At 40.8% G+C, this 18,924-nt stretch overlaps 1 protein-coding gene across 1 annotated transcript in view; it reads right to left on the bottom strand.

The window, feature by feature from the left end:
- Positions 1-18,924, bottom strand: part of LOC117391076 (glutamate receptor ionotropic, NMDA 3B-like) — a 262,458-nt gene that overhangs the window by 105,354 nt on the left and 138,180 nt on the right. The window contains exon 2 of the mRNA XM_033988892.2: positions 8,846-9,531. Within this exon, the coding sequence (XP_033844783.1) occupies positions 8,846-9,531 (686 nt within the window). The remainder of the gene's footprint in view (positions 1-8,845; positions 9,532-18,924) is intronic.

The following is an 18,924-nucleotide window of genomic DNA, read 5'->3' as shown; positions in this document are numbered from 1 at the left end:
TTTTTTAATAATTCTATCACGTTTTGAAGCGATCGAGAGCTAATGATTTCACCTTTCTTGTTTATTCCAACGGACAAGACTTTGAACTTTGTGCCAGCGTCAGTGAATAGATCAAATAATCATAGATATGTAAATCATAAGGTCAAAACTTCTGCGCATTATCAGTGTCTTGCAAAAGGACACGGCAACAGAACTCCCCAATCTGATCTATATTAAAATGTTGTTTTCTCATTAAAAATACCTGCAGTTGTGTTTTGTTTCACATGTTAACACACAAACCCTGCAGATTTAGGCTGAGTTCTTCTCTCAAACAGAAAACAGTCTGTTCCACCTTGTGATGTCATCATGTGGTGATACAGGAAGTGCTCCGCTGTGTTTTTAAACTCTATACACCTTCACAAGAATCATTTGGATGATTTCAAATCTGAGATTGCCAATCTGTATTGAAATAAAGGTAAAAGGTAGCTCTTAACTTGGAAACTACCACTTCATGACATCACAAGGTGGAACAGACCATTTTGAGCTTTGTAGATGTTGACAGACTAATAATAAACATGTGTGAATGAAACAAAACACAACTCCAGGTATGTTTTTGAGGAGCTAACAACATTATAACATGGATTAAAGCTCACAGGAGTCAATTTTGGCTCATATAGAACCTTTTACATCAAATCATGTACCAGATGTTACGCCCAGATGACTCTTACTAAATACTACAATTACTTTAACTTGGTAGTAGTTTCTCAAATACTTTTTCTACTCTTACATGACATGAGTAATGCCTTGGACTACAATTACTTGATTAACTGTGCACCTACTTAGGTGCATTTTTCACAAAGTACAAACATCAATCAGCTAGAATCTGCCAAACACAAACAAAATAAAACAAATAACTTTCAATCTCTACTGAACTAGAGATAAAAGGAGCTGTTAACTTCAAAACCACCACTTCATGACATCACAAAACACAACTCCAGGTCTGTTTTTGAGCAAGTAGCAGCATTATAACATGACTTAAACCTCACGAGAGTCCATTTTGTGCAATATAGAACCTTTACGTCCTATAGAACTGCTTGTGTTTTCTTATTGACAACATTCGTTATAAAAACCCATCAAAAGCAGTGCCTAATGTACAGTGATTTCCCTGTTGCCTCTGCGCTTTGAGTTTGAAATGGTAAAACCGTGTCCTGCCTTCCATCTCCAGACAGTCGGCCTCTCCTCCGCTGAACTCTGCTTTGTCCCCTGAGTCTTAAGCTGTTAATTGCATTTTCCATGTTGAGGTCTCTCTATATATTTTTAAGACTTTGTTCGGCCTCTAAGGAGCTATGGCAGTATGAATTGTTGCAGAAAATAGGGATAAAATCAGACAGTGAAGAGTGCAGCATAGACTATTGTTAAATGGGTTTGAATATTGCACTGTTCTGTATATCAGTCCTGTAGAAGCTCTGGGCGAAAGTCACAGACACATTTGTTTCCAGATTTGGTCAGATTTCTTGCATAACTAGATTAACGGAGATATAATATACATGCAGACTAAAGCCTCTACTTTCTCTCAGCCCTTCATTTTAAAACAGGTGATGGATTTAAACCGCATCACTGTACACTCTGTGAAAAAGTAGGTTGGCCATCACTATCTGTCAGAAGAAAACAACACTGTATAGAATGTTTTTATAAGGGACGACTCGATAGAAAGGCCAGAATATCTCACTTGCTTGTTAAACTTTGATACATGAAGTTTTAATACAAGATCCCACGATTGTCTATGTCTAAAAACTGTCCGCACTGCAACTGAAATGCGGAAAAAAGTTTTTGGTTTTACGCTTTTTGCTTTGGAAGACATTTCAAGGACATGCAAAAGTGGATCCATTGGTGCCACAAATGCACTTTAATAATCTGGTGATAAACATTTATAATCACACCTGGACACCCATGAAAAGGAGTGTCTGAGTGCGCTCATTGGGCCTCTCGCTGTATAAATAAGAAATCTGCACGTCAACAATATGTATTTTACCCCAAAACCCATATTTGCCCCTACAATGCTTTAAAATAATCTGGAACTCAGAAATAATGTTCAAATCCATCACACCTGTTAAAGTGAGCAAGTATTGATTCCTAATTTAAGTTGTTTTTGTCAGTATTGTTGCTTCTACTCTGTAAATTCAGGAATAAAAAACACTTATCTCACAGTGGGTGCTAAATGGTAAAAATGTGATGTTGCTAAAAAAGGCACAAATTAACCAAATGTATTTTCTTGCTTCACACAGGCAAAAATGTTATAAAAGAATGTACTTGTTTGCTTAATAATGTCATGTCAGAAATGTCAATTTTGGCCTGTGGTGTTCCGCAAGGGTCAATTCTGGGGCCAATTCTTTTCGCGATGTAAATTTTCCCGACTGGTCAAATTGTAAACTGTTTCAAGCATGTACTGTATCATCTTTACGCTGATGACATACACTTTAAAGAAACAGACTTGGACAGGCTATAAACCGTTTTGCAGTCCCTCTCTTGCATCAAAAAGTGGAAAACTTTTTTTTGCAGCTTAAAAACAGAAGCTCTGAGTTTGGCACCGGATAAAAAAATCCTTTAATTAAGGATCACCTTGGCTCGCTGGGCCCCTCAGCTCAGTCCACCGTCAGAAATCTGGGAGTATTCGACAAATCAATGCATTTTGGACAGTCACACTGCAGCTAAGTTTTTACCAGTTATGGAATATCACTAAACTGAGACAAACTTTATGAAACGCCGATGTTGAGATGATGATTGTCTATTTTATTTCATCTCATTTAGATTTTTGTAATTCTCTTTTTACTTGTTTACTTAAGGTTTTGTTACAGGATCTAAAAGGCAAACGCACATTACATCGATTTTATCTCCACTGCAGATTTACGTCTAATGAATCACTCCTTGCTGTTAAACTTGTTATTTTTCCTCGTGTTATATTTTATGAAGCAAACCACTAGGGCTTTAGATATTGACTTGCATACATAGTTTTTAAATATATAGGTTCCATGAAGTTTCTATGCTCAGATCATGTTCAGTGCCATTGGAGAGCATGTGTTTACGCTCTTCGCAGTTTCTTTATGTGCACCTTTAGTATTTCATGGCTGAATAATCTCAATAGGTACGCTACTCATATACCTTCACCCAATTCAATTATGTATAAAGGCACATATTTCCATGCATTTTTGAAGAACCCAACAAACCACACATTTTGATCATTTTAAACTAAATGCATATTGATTACTACCATTTCAACCCATCTTCGCCTCATCCAATCCACTATGCCCGTTGTGGATTGCATGTAATTTCGAATGCTTTGCTCTGTTTTTCTGCTCAGTTGGAGTCCAATAACACTGGTGTATGGCCTAAATGGTGCCAGTGCAGTGTGTGTGCGCCGGTTGATTATATGGCTGCTGCTGTTGATGATGGCTCTCCTCTGACAGTCTCTATGTGCATTAAATGTTTGCTCAAATCACAAATCCCTCTTTCCCAGCTCCACATGACACAAAAGCCGGTCACATGCTGCGTTATCCTTCGCTACAGAAAAAAAGGGGGGAAAAAAGACGTTTATGTCAACTGGCAGGGCGGACAGACTGGAGTTTGAGTCATATAGCACTTCGGTGGCGTATCCATCTATATATTCTGCGTATATGGATTTAGAGCAGATGTACTTTTTACCAGAGGGAGGAGTGCACAAAATCTGCTTATGGCATTATAGAAGTTCTGCTTCAAAAATACTACAGAAGCATTATTTGTTATTTGCTTCAACAACTAGTTAAAGAAGACATTATGCTTTTTTTTCTGGTATTTAGTAATAAACACACGTACAGTTACATAAGACATGCATTTTGTTCATTATAAACCTCAATATCGATCAAAACATTCATAGAAACTTTATTACTTTAACTTTATTTATGTGTTTATTACTTCAAGGTGCATCATGCAACTTTTCTGGGTCCTCCACCTCTTTCTCTCTATGGAAATGGTATTGCTTTGCTTGAAATCTTCCACAGTATGGCATTAAAATGACAAGTTCCAGGTCAGATCTATCTAAAAGTAACTTGGGACGCACAGATCTGATACTGGTATTGGATATTTGCACCACTATTGAAACATTTGCTGGGTTGGATTTGTGCTTTCAAACCTCAGTTCAGCCACGTTGAAATTGATGTAATAATGTGATGTAATTTACTGGTCAAAGTTGGCCCAGAAAGTCTAATATTGTTTGAAGTTTTATTTATACAAAGCTGTTCACTAGAGAGATAAATAACAGCTACATAACGCATTTGGATCAGTTTAGTCTTATTTTATTTTTGTCAGGATTTTGGTTTTGTCTGTCAAGATCCCAGTCTGTCTGTGTTTTCTGTGCTGTCTTCTCGACTCCCGTCTGTGTCTGGAGCTGGGCGGAGACTTTGGCACCGCCCACTACACACCTGCAGCCCATGAGCAATCAAGCCTCCACCTCTAGAATACAAAGAGGCTGAGGAGTCTACACACTCCGCCAGATCGTTATATCATCCTCCGGTTTATTTATCAATGTATCCTCCGTGATCCCACTTCTTGGACCCACCCTGCACCTCAGCCTCCGCCCCAGCTCTCCACGACCCGTACAAACACCTCAGCCTCCGACCCAGCTTCCTATGACCGGTTTGAAGACGTCAGCTCTCTATTACCTGCTCCGTCAACCAATATTCACATTTCCTTGTTTGTAATAAACTCTGTCAAACTTTTATCCCAAGTCTTTATCTTTGATCCCCCAAACGTTACGACAATTTTGTTTGAAGGAAATAAATGCTGTTTTCAGTCTTGGGTATCGGTTGATCTCAGGTATTGGCAGATACTTAAAGCTGTACTATAGAAAATGGAATCAGACCTAAAATGGCTGGATCGGTGTGTCCCTGGAAGTAAACATGCTTACAGTAAGAATGTGTGTTTTTTTTGTAATGTTACTTTTGAACAATAAAATCCCCTGTACAGTAATTTGCAAGATAGATAGACATTTAGTGCCATACTGTTGAACATTACAGTTTAACCAGTCGCATCTCCATGAAAACAGGAATGCAATGGATCTACCACCAGAAAAGTTACATAGTACATCTTTAACATTTTAAACCCTATATCAGAAGTCCCCAGCCTTTTTTGCACCATGGACCGGAATAATATAGGTTTTATTTTCATGGACCGGTCTTCTATGCATGGCAGATAAATATGGAAAAAATAAGTGCATAAAAAAATACAACTCACTTTACCGCTGAATCAGAGGGAGTACTGCGCTTTTTTCTTTTCTCCTTCTTGTTTACGTTTGTTTCTCTTAAAAAAAAAAATTAAAAAAAGGTTTATCTTTTAATCCCAGGTGCTTAGTCTCCATGTGCCAAAGCAGATTTGAAGGTTTCGTTGCCTCGTTCGCTTTTCCCGCATATTACGCAGAGTGGACTCGGCGCGTGAGACTCATCTGTAGCGACGAACCCATATTTTAAGTAGGACTCCTGGTGTTGTCTGTTTAGCTTTTTTTTTTCTTGGAGGTCGTAGGCTCCTCTTCTGGCTCCTCTTCTGGCTCCTCTTCTGGCTCCTCTTCTGGCTCCTCTTCTGGCTCCTCTTTTGGCCTTTTCCTCTTTGCAAAAAATCTCTCCAAAGACTTTTGTTTTTGTCTCATTTTCACTCACTTGTGGCTCTACTTTTGAGCGTCGTGTCTGATGTGTTACACGTGATACGTCATCGCGGAGACGAGAGCAGATCCAGCACAGATATAATAAACTCACCGTTATATCAAATGGATTTCTGTGGCGATTTCCCATCAGGATTTTCATTATATATCTACAGACGAGCTTATTAGCGCGTCATGAGGGACGGGCGAAAGTTACGTCGGAGAAGATGCGGTGGCTGATAAATAATTTACTGTTTTTGCGTGGCCCGGTAGCAATTGCATAACATACTAGTACCACCGCCCTTTAGCACTTACGCCTCAAATCCAGGACAATATAGGATTAGTCAAACATAAACATCAATCAGTTAAAATACAAACCTGATATGTGTCTTCCTGTTGAACGAAAACCACTCCTAATAACTAATATAACAGTAACTACGAGCTGTAACTTCCCTCGACAGATTTTTTTTAATGCACAGATATATTTTTATGCTTCTCTGCAGACGTACAAGTTGTTGCCGTAGCAATAAAACCAGGCTAAACTCTGGGATGTCCCTGTATCCGTCTGCCATAAAGACCTCCTCCTGTCCCTCAGTGTGACAGCGGGACTGAGAAGGAGCCACCCGGCAGAGACGAGGACAAGCAAGGGCAGACCACCGCAGCAACTTATACTAAAAACGTTCCCAAAAATATCATTCTGACCCCGCCCCAGCGCTAAATGGCTTTGGACGGCGCGAGAGGGACATTTTAATTGGCGTTTTTAGTGCAGTCATTTGGGACATTGTGCAAACATTGTACTGAATAGCCAGGAGTCGTAAAAAGTTTGGATAAAAGAAGTAATTATGAGCAGAATTGTACTCGCGGCTATGTTTGGGTGCCTTGTAAGTTCAATATAAACACTATTTATAATTTTATAATTACAGTGTCGCAGAAATACAGCAATCAAAAATGTTCCAGAAGTAATAAAGAAGAAATGTCCAGTACTCTAATTAAAAAGGATAAAACATGTCGTGTGTTTGATTGCGTTTGTGACATTTATGTGGATTTGCCAGGGAAAAAACATAGGGATTACTTAAAGCAGGCATGTCCAAACTGCGGCCCGGGGGCCAAATGCGGCCCTCAGACCAATTTTTCTTGGCCCTCAAGCTTCCAGGTGAATTAGCCTGTATTTCTTTAAACAGTACTTTTTACTGTATATTTCTGAAAATCTGCTTTAACAAGCCCTTATCAAATATTTAATGTGTCCCATTGAGGATGTAAGCGTGAATAAAGGTCTAGCGGTTCAGTCTAACTTGTAATAATAACACACATTTGAAGTATTCACTGTATTGGCGACCAGTCTATGGCCCTCAGTCGGCCCTCGGCTTTGTCTGTGATTTTATATGCGGCCCTTCATGAAAAAAGTTTGGACACCCCTGACTTAAAGGAACCACATTACGCCATTTTTATCTGTGTTATAATGCTGTTTCCTTCATCCATGTTTAACACACAACTCTGTTCCACCTTGTGATGTCATCTGGTAATACGGAGGTGCTCCAATGTGTTTTTAAACTCCATACACCTTCAGTAGAATCATTTGGATAATTTCAGCCCTGGAATTGCCAATCTCGACTAAACAAGAATGTAAAAGGAGCTTGAAAACTACCACTTCGTGACATCACAAGGTGGAACAGAGCATTTTTGAGCTTTTGAGCTATGTGTGAATCAAAGAAAAGACATCTCTGGGTCTGTTTTTGAGGAGGTAACAACATTATAACATGATTTAAACCTCATGAGAGTCAATTTTTCTGCAATATAGACCTTTAATAAAAAATAAATAAACCAAATGACCAATACAATCACTCCTGGTTTGAGTAATAATCATACTACAGCTGTCATACTGCTGTTTTCACCTCTGCCCATGAAGGTGCAATAAATGAGTTTCACCTGAGTAACTAATCTGGACTAATCATGTAATTAGTGCATGTGCTTAAAGGTTATTACTAATGATGTAATTGGATAAAAACAAAATCAACTTAATGGACGACCCTTGATAATTTTATTGAAAAGCATGCTGCACAATCGTGACAAGGTCCTGTCCCAGACATTTATTATTTTGAGTTGAGGCAAAAGCACTTTACGCAATCAAGTGCAATGTGTAATCAGCTGTTTCAGAAAGAAAACGAGACTTGAGTATATTGGCTGTGTATTTTATGAAACATTGTATTGAGTAAAGGCAAATACCAGGACTCATTTTGCCCAATCAAAATACAATGAGAATCATGTAGAAAGAACTATCTGTGTCTCCTATTTGAGTGAGACAAGGGGCTATGTGGGCGGAGCTTACAGTTGGTAAAAGGGGAAAATGAGCGCTTTTCCACCTTCAAGGAACTCAAAGCGCTTTACATTAAGGAACCACTCACCCACACAAAAGTAAATGCAGATAATAAGGGTGAGGTGGCTTAAGTGTCTGTGAATAAAATTATGCTTATATTTTATCATTAATAAACTGTATGCTTATATTTTGTGTATGTTATCGACATGGTGCGATGAAAACAAAGAACCCTGTGTAGCAGAAATTAAAAACAGGAGATGTTTGGGTTAAGTCATTTGTTGAAATCATACGTCTTAATGATGTCTTAAATAAGTGTCATGTGTTAAAGAAATGTGTGTCGTGTGTAGAGAGAATGCGTCATCAGTCCAGATAAAAGACCGCTATGAAAAGAAAAAAGCCAGAGAAAGGCACTTAGGAAGCAAAGATGCGAAGCTCTTCGTTTGTGCGCTTTCTTCCCTCCGATTAGAGCAGAGAAAAGTCTAATACTTGTCTTGAGTCTTTTTGGTAAACAGCGCGTCGAGAACAGAGTTTTCTTGACAGTGTCTTGCCCAAGGACACAACAGCAGCATTCATCTGTGGGTGCTGGAACCGCTCTACCGATGATGTTTGGTCGAGAGCGGGATTTGAACTGCCAACCTTCGGATAAATGGATAAGCACTGAACCAACTGAGCTACGTCACCACTGCCCTAGTTAAAATACGTTCTTTGCTCATGGTTTAAAGCGGGATACAGTATTTTTAATTGAAACCTATTTGTTTTTGATAACTAATCCTCTGCAAAACACATTGTACTGACTAAAGTTACATAATGGGCAACAGCGCTTCAAAATGTTCCAAGTCATCGACCAGCTAAACTCCCATAGGTGATTTGTGTTAGCGTGTGCATACCTGGCCAGATAGGGTCCTGAGGAAGGTCTGTCGGGTCGGCTGAGTTTGTCGTAGCAGCTGACCATGCTCTGGACCAGCGCCAGGTCCGGCCTCACCATCGTCGCCGCGGTAACAGCCCGACTCAACAAATGCAGAGCGTCCCTTATGTAGAAACTTAGCGGCTTACGTCCCACCTCCCCGTAGGCCAAAAGTCCCAGAGGACCTCCGAGAGTGTGTAGCGCATCCGGGGACATAGGGTATCCCATGATCCACTGCAGCGCCGGCAGAGTGGGCGAAAGACGTTGGGCGGCGCGTAAAACTGACGACAAACACTCGGGGTCAGATCCGAGTAGGAGGACGGAGGAGATGGGAGACTGGGAGCGAAGGAGACGACTCGAAAGTATCCTTAGCGCTTCCTCTTCCCTCTGGTCCTCGCGGGTCTCCTCGCTGGCCTCTCCGCGTCTCTCCCCGTCGCCCGTGATGTGGGTGAGGTCGACGATGTCCCACAGGTGCCAGTTGGTGCCGCTGTGCATCTGGAGGTGGGACAGTACGCCCTCTCCGCCTTCCTCCCAACCCGCGCACACCACAGCTGCACCTCCCCATCCGCTGCGGTCCCGCTCCTCCTCCCCTCCCTGCAGGACGGCCAACAGCAGGCTCCCGAGAGTGGACGGGGGGACGCGGGCGGACATCTGCAAGTGGAACTGGTTCTGTGGAGAGAAAGATAGATAAGGGTCAGCGAAGGTATAATAACAATGCATCTGTCTTATACAGTTCTTTTCCAGAGGCTCAAAGTTGCTTCGTTTTGGGACTGAACCCAGAACTAAACCTCGAAGAGACAAGAACTAAACAAAGACTGAAACAGGACCAAACCAAGTCTACATCAGGACTAAACCAGGATCAAACCGGGAGCAGAACGACCTGAGAGTTAATCTGCTTGAATTTGAATTTTTTTCCAAAGCAAAAAACTAAAAATAAATAAAAATTGTTGTTGTATCTTAACTTAATTTGTCTGAAATATAAACTTTCTTCAAAGGAAAGTTTCTGGAAATTAGTTTGGTTCTCACTTTCTTCACATTCGTTGCACCTACAGGCATAAAAACTTTCCAGACTACTTTTTAGCAAGGAAATAATTACTTTATTATTACCACCTCTGACAGTTTTTTCTAACAAACCAAACTAGCCGCAAAAACAGTTCAAATTTGTAAACATTGACTTTTTTTTAGACCAGTTGTGTTTATGCTGGAGAGGTTTCATTCCAAGGCAAGGCCAGTGTATTTGTACAGCACAATTCGTACACAAAGTAATTCAAAGTGCTTTGCAGAATAAGAAAAACATTAAAATCACACAAATAAAAACATAAATAATCACAAATAATCATCATAAAATTTACATTAAAACAGAAAAGTGCAGAATGAAAAGCACAGATAAATAGAACTGTTTTGAGAACTGGATTTAAATATTGTCAAAGTAGAAGACTAGAAGACTGTTCCAGGTTTTAGCTGCATAAAACTGAAACACTGATTCCTCATGTTTAGTCCTGACTCTGGGACCAGCAGGAGGCCGGTCCCTGAAGTCCTCAGAGTGTGAGATGGTTCATATGTCATAAATGTTCTTTGGTGCTGGTCCATGGAGAGACTTGTTCACACAGAGCTGCTTTAAAGTCTATTCTGAGCCACAGGAGCCACAGACCTGAGCCACTGGACACATGTGTGAAGTACTTCCTGGTTCTAGTCAGGACCCGAGCAGCAGTGTTCTGGATGTACTGTTCTGTGTTAAGGCTCGTTTGGAGAGGCCAGTGAGCAGGACGTTACAGTCGTCTAATCTACTGGAGACAAATGCATGGATAAATCTCCCCAAGTCTGATTTTGACAGTAAATCTTGAATTTTTGCCATGTTTTTTAGGTGTCAAAAAGCTGCAGATCTTATTGTTTTGATGTGGCTGTTAAAGTTCAAGTCTGAGTCCATTATTACCCCAAAATGTCGAGCCTGATTTGAAGTTGAAGTTGGAGACTGGAGGTGACGGCTGACACTTTCTCTATCTTTCTGTGACCCAAAGATTTTGACTTGAGTCTTGTCTGAGTTCAGCTGGAGAAAGTTGTTTTGCCTCCACACACTGATCTGTTGGATGCAGTGGCAGAGTGAATCCACTGGTCCATATTCACCTGCTGCCAGTGAGACAGAAATTGCAAACAGGGATGAGCGGTATAGATCAGTGCTAATTAGCTGAACAAAAAACTTAATTACAAATTCACTCCAACTTGCGTGTTTTCATTAATATTAAACTATTATTATGGGTAAAGTACCAGATATCAGCAGCAACAGATAAATGTTGGACCACCCTAGTTACAAAAACTCCTTATTTGGCAGAAGTGTGTCATCTAACGTAAAAATAATAATCGAAACGTGACGGGGAGGAGGATTTGAAAAGGCACCAAAATCCAAAATGAAAATACGTAGCCTCAAATGATTTTTCCAAGGCTGAATAATCCACAAACATATTTTTACACTCCGCTTTTATGTGAGCAACAGGACTCCGGCTACCAGCGCTACCCACAACAACACTGAACCAAAACGATCCTTCACATAAGTTCATTATCGGCGAGAAAAAGAGAGTGGCGCGACTACAAACAAGGAGTCAATGATCCTCCTCTAATCTGCCACATCGCAGTTGGGTCTGGCAACGCAACAGTAGCATTCACAGTCCATCCACAGGCCTGCATCTCCAATAAAGCTCTTCTCAACATACTGGCTTGTTTCATACTGTTCCAAAATGGATAACAGTATTGTCCTTGAACGCAGCTCACAGATGGACCAGCCCTCTCCCTTTTTCCTTTGGGGAAGCATTCATTTTTCATCCTATCAGCGCTCCAGGCAAGGTGGAAGAGAGGGGGTGTGGCTCTTGGATGCCGAGTTTAAACTTGGGCAGGAGTTGTTTTAGCAGATTGAAGCTGATGGACATCTTCTTGCATGCATATCCCACGCTTTTGCATATTACAGGAAGAGATTAGCAATTTGTGGTTCAACAGAGAGATATAGTGAGCGAAACAGCAAAATAAATTATTCCTTGGTTGCAAAGATGGGTTGTAATTATGGCCCATGGATGAGTTCAAATGAATTGCTGTTTTCAAGGCCTAAAAATGCTCAAAAACTCATGAAAAATGGCACACAGTTAGAGGTTCACTCAAGGTACGGGAAGTTGCTAAGAATCTAAATAACAAGATGGCTTGATGGTGCTCTCTGGTATTTTCAATGTTTTTTTCATCATAAAAGTGTGAAACTTTGCAGATAAATAGAGCAACCCAAGATAAACCGAAATCTAACACGAAGAAAGACACTGCCTGGCCAAAAAAAAAAAGGTTACACACTCTAATGTTTCGTTGTTCCGCCTTTAGCTTTGATTCGATAAGTGGCATTGTTTCGATTTTGCTTCTGCAGCGTCACAACATTTATTTCCATCCAGTGTTGCATTAATTTTCCACCAAGATGTTGCATTGATGATGGTCGAGTCTGACGCTGCACAAAACTTCTCCAGCACATCCCAAAGATTCTCAATGGGGTTAAGGTCTGGACTCTGTGGTGGACAACCCATGTGTGAAAATGATGTCTCATGCTCCTGATCCACTCTGTCACAATTTGAGCCTGATGAATCCTGGCATTGTCATCTTGGAATATGCCCGTGTCATCAGGGAAGAAAAAATCCACTGATGGAATAACCTGGTCATTCAGTATATTCAGGTGTCAGCTGACCTCATTCTGCTGAACCTGGACCAGCACTTTACCCAAGTTTCTCTGCAAATTGATACAGTTTCTTAATATCTCACCTTTGTATTAAAACTTTTTGCGGTGTAACCTATGTGGAATATTTAAACATGTACTCCCATAAACTTTAAATTTCACAGACACATTGTATAGTACACCTGGCACTCGGTTTGCATAGAAAACCAGAGCTACGTGTCTGAAGATGAGACATTCCTCCCCAGCTGCATGCGACGCACACATTTATTCAAATGGAAATATCCCACCCGGGAGTACAAAGTAAACAGAGCGGCCCCTCCGCCAAAGTCCTTCAGTCCCTTAAGAGCAGAGTAAAAAGTGCTCTACTGAAGTCTGGGGAGACATGGATGAATTAATGCGGAGTATGTATTTATCCTACTGGGAGATGGGAGGGCGCTGGGGCTGGCTGTTTGAACTCAATGGGGAGTCAGGAAGTCAGCGCTGGGTGAATGAGAAGTGACTTATAAGTGAGATATTATTGAAACAAAGATGGAGGAAGAGCAGCGGTGCACAGGGGCGGCGGGAGGCCATATTGGACATTGATTGTCGAAGGATTCATACACTCAATAGAATATACTATGTGATGTGATGAGAGCAGATCAAAACTGAACCAGACCCCGAGGCGCCGGGAGAATTTGTATGTAAATCAGGCTCTTTCATGTGCCTTATCTGTATTATATCTATAGGATTAAAGCAGAGACAGAAACTTTTGGGGATATAGGAGCTGAGAAAGAACATTCACAACTTGGGGGTCTGGAAAACAAGTAGTAAATGGACATTCTTGGGCCTATCATATACTCTTTTTTTCATGAATTTCTACAACTTCTCATTGCATTTTGACTATTTTCAAAGGACACATTATGCATAAATGCTATGACTCATCAAAAACCCATCTTAAGTTGTGCTTAGCTCCATTCCTGCTTGTATCAGTAATGTTTTTTTTACAAGGTCATTTGCCTCGGAGCCTCAGAAAATACTTAGTTTCAATTTTCTCAGGATTGTGACGTCATAGATAGAGACCCTGTGCTGTTTTTAAGTTCATAAATCATTGTCAGAGTGGTTCAAAGCATTTCTGTCATTAAATGCTTACATTAGCATTAGTTGGGGCATGGTGGTTCCCTCTGCTGCCAGTAGATGATGCGCTAACGCCAGATCCCAGTATGAAAGCGCTACTGCTGAAAAATATGAAAAAGCGTGGTTCTATAGAGTCATTATTTTAAGTTCTAACTCCTGAAATTAAAGGTTCTTGGAGCATGTTCAAATGCCAGTACAAATTATGACATTGTAGTGTCCTTTAAACCATTTGGTTTATATTTAAATTCTGTACAAAAAGCTAATTTCACCAGCCCATTTGCTTAAATAAAGTTGATTTTGATACTGAAGTTCTGTAGGCAAAAGTGAACCACAAATATATTCCGTGCCATGTTATCCACATCTGATCAAATTTACTATTTTCAAAAAGCATAAATTGTTCCAACTGATGAAAAATTTACTGAAGAATCCACAAAATCTGGATTTCAAGCAGAGAAAATAAACTACTGGGAATTGTAATGGAACACTGTTGTTAATAAATGATTACAGTGGGTTAGCCTTTTTGAATCTTGCATGTGGAAAGCCAGAGGTACAAGAAACAGCAAGTTTATGTCAAATCCACCAGTCTGGTTTAAAGTCTGACTAGTGAATCTTTAAATATTTATAGACAAACTGCCCAAGTCTGAGCCTGTAAACACCAAAAATGTTAGCAAAAATAAATCTTTGTCAAATTATCTGAACAATGACGATCTGCAGCTGCTTTCGATGCTGTTGCCTTTCTATTTGCACCAAACAATTACAGATGCCTCCACGTCCTGAGAATCTTTCACAATTACATACACACTGAGGCTATCTGGCGTTTATTTGGAGATTCTTGCGCCGAGCACAACAGCCGAATTACACCAAAAGGAAAGACGTGAGTGCCATAATAAGAGCCGGTTGTAAACAGGCTTGGTTCTCTTAATGGAAGAGGGAAATGAGAGCGATTGGAGCGGAGAGATGGAGCCGTAAACGTGGCTGTGAAAAGATAAGGTGATACAAAGCTTTGAAGACTCTGCACCATAACATCCAAGTACTCCAAGTTTGGCCATAAGAAGGAATTAAATGCTAAAATGGAGTGTAAAAATACATTACTCGCTAACTGCGACCACTTGATGTTGCATTAATTCCACTTATGTACTTGAGTTAACCACAAGAGAGTCTTACGGATATTAAGGTGCACTATGTAATTTATGGAAGCAAATAGGGGTGAAATTGCAAATCATTGGAACACACCAAACAAACTTTGCAAACATAAATATACATGAGGAGTTCACTTGGAAAAGAAATATAAGCCACCTCAGCTTTCACAAACTTTTTTCTTTACTAACTAATGTATAGATTCTGCCGTCATTTTATCAGTGAAGAATAAACCAGGGTCTAAGCCAGAATCTATTAAAGATGCAAAATGGAACTTTCTGTTTGTCTCATATGGAGAAGGTATTGTTTTAAAATTAGCGATTCTTTTTGTCAGACAGGAGAGTTTGTTTACCTGCTTCACATGTTTTAGTAGTGATATGTCTTCTAGGTCAGACATAGGTGAAGCGTACGCCCCCTACTGTCAGACACACTCCCTCGTCATGATTTATCCTCCTTGGTCCTCGTTTGCATCTCTAATCCAGCGACAGTATTTGTTCCTTTCAGCAGGAAATTCTGAAATCAGCCACCTCTGACCATTGTGAGACAAAACCACATCATGGACTGGAACAATGCCAGGTTCATCCGCGCGGAAAACAACACGAGGGAGCGTACGACTTACCACACACGGGACGCAGCCCTGGAAAAGGCGTCAGAAACCAAGTAAAACAGCCTACAAGACACATCCCTACACCAGCATTCTGAGGAAGGCTATAGAAAGTATCCCAAACATGTAAAGCAGTAAACAAACGCTCCTGTCTGACAAAAAAAGAGAAAAAAAACCCTCATTGAACTTATCTACATGCCTCCAGACCACATTACATGCCAGATCTGTGGAGAGATAACCCTGCACAATAGAACTGTAAAAGAATAAACACAAAATAAATCATGTTAATTAGCCTAGTGTTGTTTCCTGCTGAGTAAATCCTCAATACATTTACTATAACGCCATACTTTAGAACATTTTAGGTAAAGCAATCCCATCTCTACACTGACAAGCAGGTAGATGGTGGAACCCTGACCAGAAAAGTTACACATTGCGCATTTGATTGATTGATTGATTCTTAAGTAACTGCAGTTCTGTGCTGTAAAATTGTTAGCCGTTCAGATCAGAAGAAATAAATTGGCCTCATCTCTTAGTGATTCTATAGTAATTAATATGTTTGTTACCTCCTGGCGCCCCCTTTGCTCCATTATCTTATGTGCACTTTATATTTATGCTTGTTTGGGGCGTGGCTGGTCGCAGTATAAGCAGGCCGCCTATCCATGGAGCGTTCTCTTGCGTTCTTGCTCGCGCTCACTGTGCACCTCCTCGCCCTCCACACCTGGGGGGGGCGCACTTGTTGTCGTGCACGGTCTGCATGGCTCTCACTGCTGCTCGGGGCTGCACCAAACCTGTTAGCTGTAGTTAGCCTTTTTTGTGTTTGACCTGGACAGACTGGTTGTCCTGTTCTCACCTTTTGTTTGATACGGTTAGTTTTGGGACATTTTTTGGTTTTAGGTTGGTAATGTTGCATCTGTTTGTTTTGTTTAGCTCATCAGCTCCACCTTTCTGTTGTTACTTTGTTTTGAGCACGGGAGCGGGTTTGGGGCATTTTAAAGTAAATTCAAATCAACTTAAAATAAACTATTCAACTTGACTCCTGTGTCCTTCTTAAACATCTTTTCATCCACCTTTGGGTCGTAACAATGTTAATAAAGTGTTTAAAATTAGTAGGTTTCCAGGACCAACTCCCCGTCATGGCTCCCTGTCGTCGTTTCTTTTGGGCATTTTGGTTTCCTCCGTCAAACCAAAACATGGAGGTAAAATCCTTCAGCAAAAACCGTCCTAACCAAGCCCATTTTAAGACCTGGAGACGGTAAGGGGTTTGGGGCATTTTAAAGTAAATTAAAACTGACTTAAAATTAACTATTTAACTTTTCTTAACCCTTTTGACTCCTTTTTCCTTCTTAAACATGTTTTGAGCTACCGTTGGGTCATAACAATGTTAATAAAGTGTTTAAAATGACTGCAAAAAAAACTACTTTGGAAGCGACTTACATTGACTTGTCGTATTTGTAGCGTCACTGAAAACACATGGATATTTAAACAGCCTTATATGGACTTTTTAAACCAACACAGAAGTGCATTTTCCCACCTTGTACTTGAAATGCACTGTGTAATCTCTCCAAATAAATACATTCTTCATATTGTGTCATATCGCCCCAACACAAGAGTGTATATACACTAAGTCTATTATTTGAAGCACAGCCTTGAAGTGTGGGGCCATATAGCATCATTTTCCCATAATGTAACTCCAGCTCAATGCGATAATAGCAATCAAACAGAAAATGTCAAAGCTGTGATTGGCTGCAGGCTGCACAGGCAAGGCTTTGTAAATCTACCCTACCAGCCAATTCTAGTGGGCCCTAATGATTAAAAGGGATTACCATTGTACATTGTTTTAGTGAAATCCGGTAGAGAAGGCCTTCAGGATACAAAAATAATATTAACACGCCTCGTTACTATAAAAATAACAGTGAAATGTGTGCTCGGAAAGCGGCTTTGTGCACTGGAGCACTGGTGCCATTTGTTAGTATTTGTTCGGCTGCCACAATCACAGCCGCCTATATTTAACATTTGGAACGGGCTGGTGTTTTAACCACAATAAAGTCGCTGCCAGTCATCACTCCAGCCTAATCCTGCAGAAAGGTGCTGTCTGAAACAAGCTGGCAACAATAGCCTTTATCTCCTACACAACACACTCGACGTATACGAGTGTACAGTGAACGAGGGAAAGTGCAGCGCAAATGCTTTTCATGGGTTCAGAATACGCTGCCGCTGTTTGAAATTTGAATATATTTTTGCGGTTGGACTCACGCCTCACAGCAAGCAGGTTTCCAGGTCCAGCTCCCCGTCATGGCTCCCCGTCGTCGTTTCTTTTGGGCATTTTGGTTTCCTCCGTCAAACCAAAACGTGGAGGTAAAATCCTTCAGCTAAAGCAGTCCAAAACTAAGCCGATTTTAAGACCTGGAGATGGGTCCCCAGCTGCTGCACAGGTTGCCCCAGCGGTGCTGAAGGATGGATGAAATGCAGAGGACAAATATGTCTCCGAAGACATTACAGTATACCTTAACCTTAGCGCTGCCTTGACACTAGAATATGCAGATCCCAAATGATTTACTATTGCTGTAAGCATCAGGCACCTTTTTTTCCCCCCGTGTTTCTCAGTTTCTTACATTTTCCCAGTTTTAAGTCATTCCTATTTTTTCCTGTATATTTGTGTTAGTTTAAGTTAGCTAGTAGTTAGTTGAGAATTTTTGCAAGTATATTTTTTTGGTCTTCGTCCCAGAACCTTTAAATAGTGTGAGCCCAACATACTCGCTCCTCTATCTGCTCACCGCTCTCCGTCGGTCTCCATCAGGCTCCTGTGGACAATATATAAATGCAATATTGCTTACTTTCTTATAATAATGTAAAATGTTCTGTTTTCCATGCACTCTAGGTATTATAGACCACTGATCACATCGTTTGACTTCCTGATTCAGTGACATTGTTTGATTGCGCTTTAAATTTCTTATCTCAATGCATGTTAACTCCCACTGCTCGAGTAATATAAAACATTGGTGCAAGCTCACCTTCTTCAGACTCAGTGAGATCGTTGGACTCTGTGAGATCGTGGGACTCTGTGAGACTGACTTTGTTAGACTCTGTTAGACCCAACAGTATTGCCATAACCGACAATAAAGATCTACAGAACGATCCCTGTGCCTCTGAGCCTGTTCTTCATGCAACAGAACAGAAACCGACACCATGCGCCAGGCTCCCATGCACCAGAGCGGGCACGTTACGCCGCACACTCTGGGTCCGGCGCTGCCCCCTGCTGGTCTCTCCATGCCGAGTCCGCAGCTTTTGTTAGCTAAACTTTTTTGTTTGCCCTGGTAAGTCCGGACGTCTTGTTTTTGTTCTTTATTTTGTGTAGGGGAAGTTTATGGGTTGTTTTTTTCGTTAGCGTAGGGACAGCGGTGCACTGGCAGCTCCTACGGCTCTGTATATGGTCGGCCTGTCCAGCGCACCATCCTTATTTTACGTTGGCCGGCTCACCATGGTATTTTTCCTTTCTTATTTATTTATTTTT

The sequence above is a fragment of the Periophthalmus magnuspinnatus genome, chromosome 22 (assembly GCF_009829125.3).
Source record: "Periophthalmus magnuspinnatus isolate fPerMag1 chromosome 22, fPerMag1.2.pri, whole genome shotgun sequence".
In the NCBI taxonomy this organism is placed as follows: Eukaryota; Metazoa; Chordata; class Actinopteri; order Gobiiformes; family Gobiidae; genus Periophthalmus; species Periophthalmus magnuspinnatus.
The sequence above is the reverse complement of the archived record's forward strand: the minus strand, read 5'-3'. Positions and strand labels throughout refer to the sequence as shown.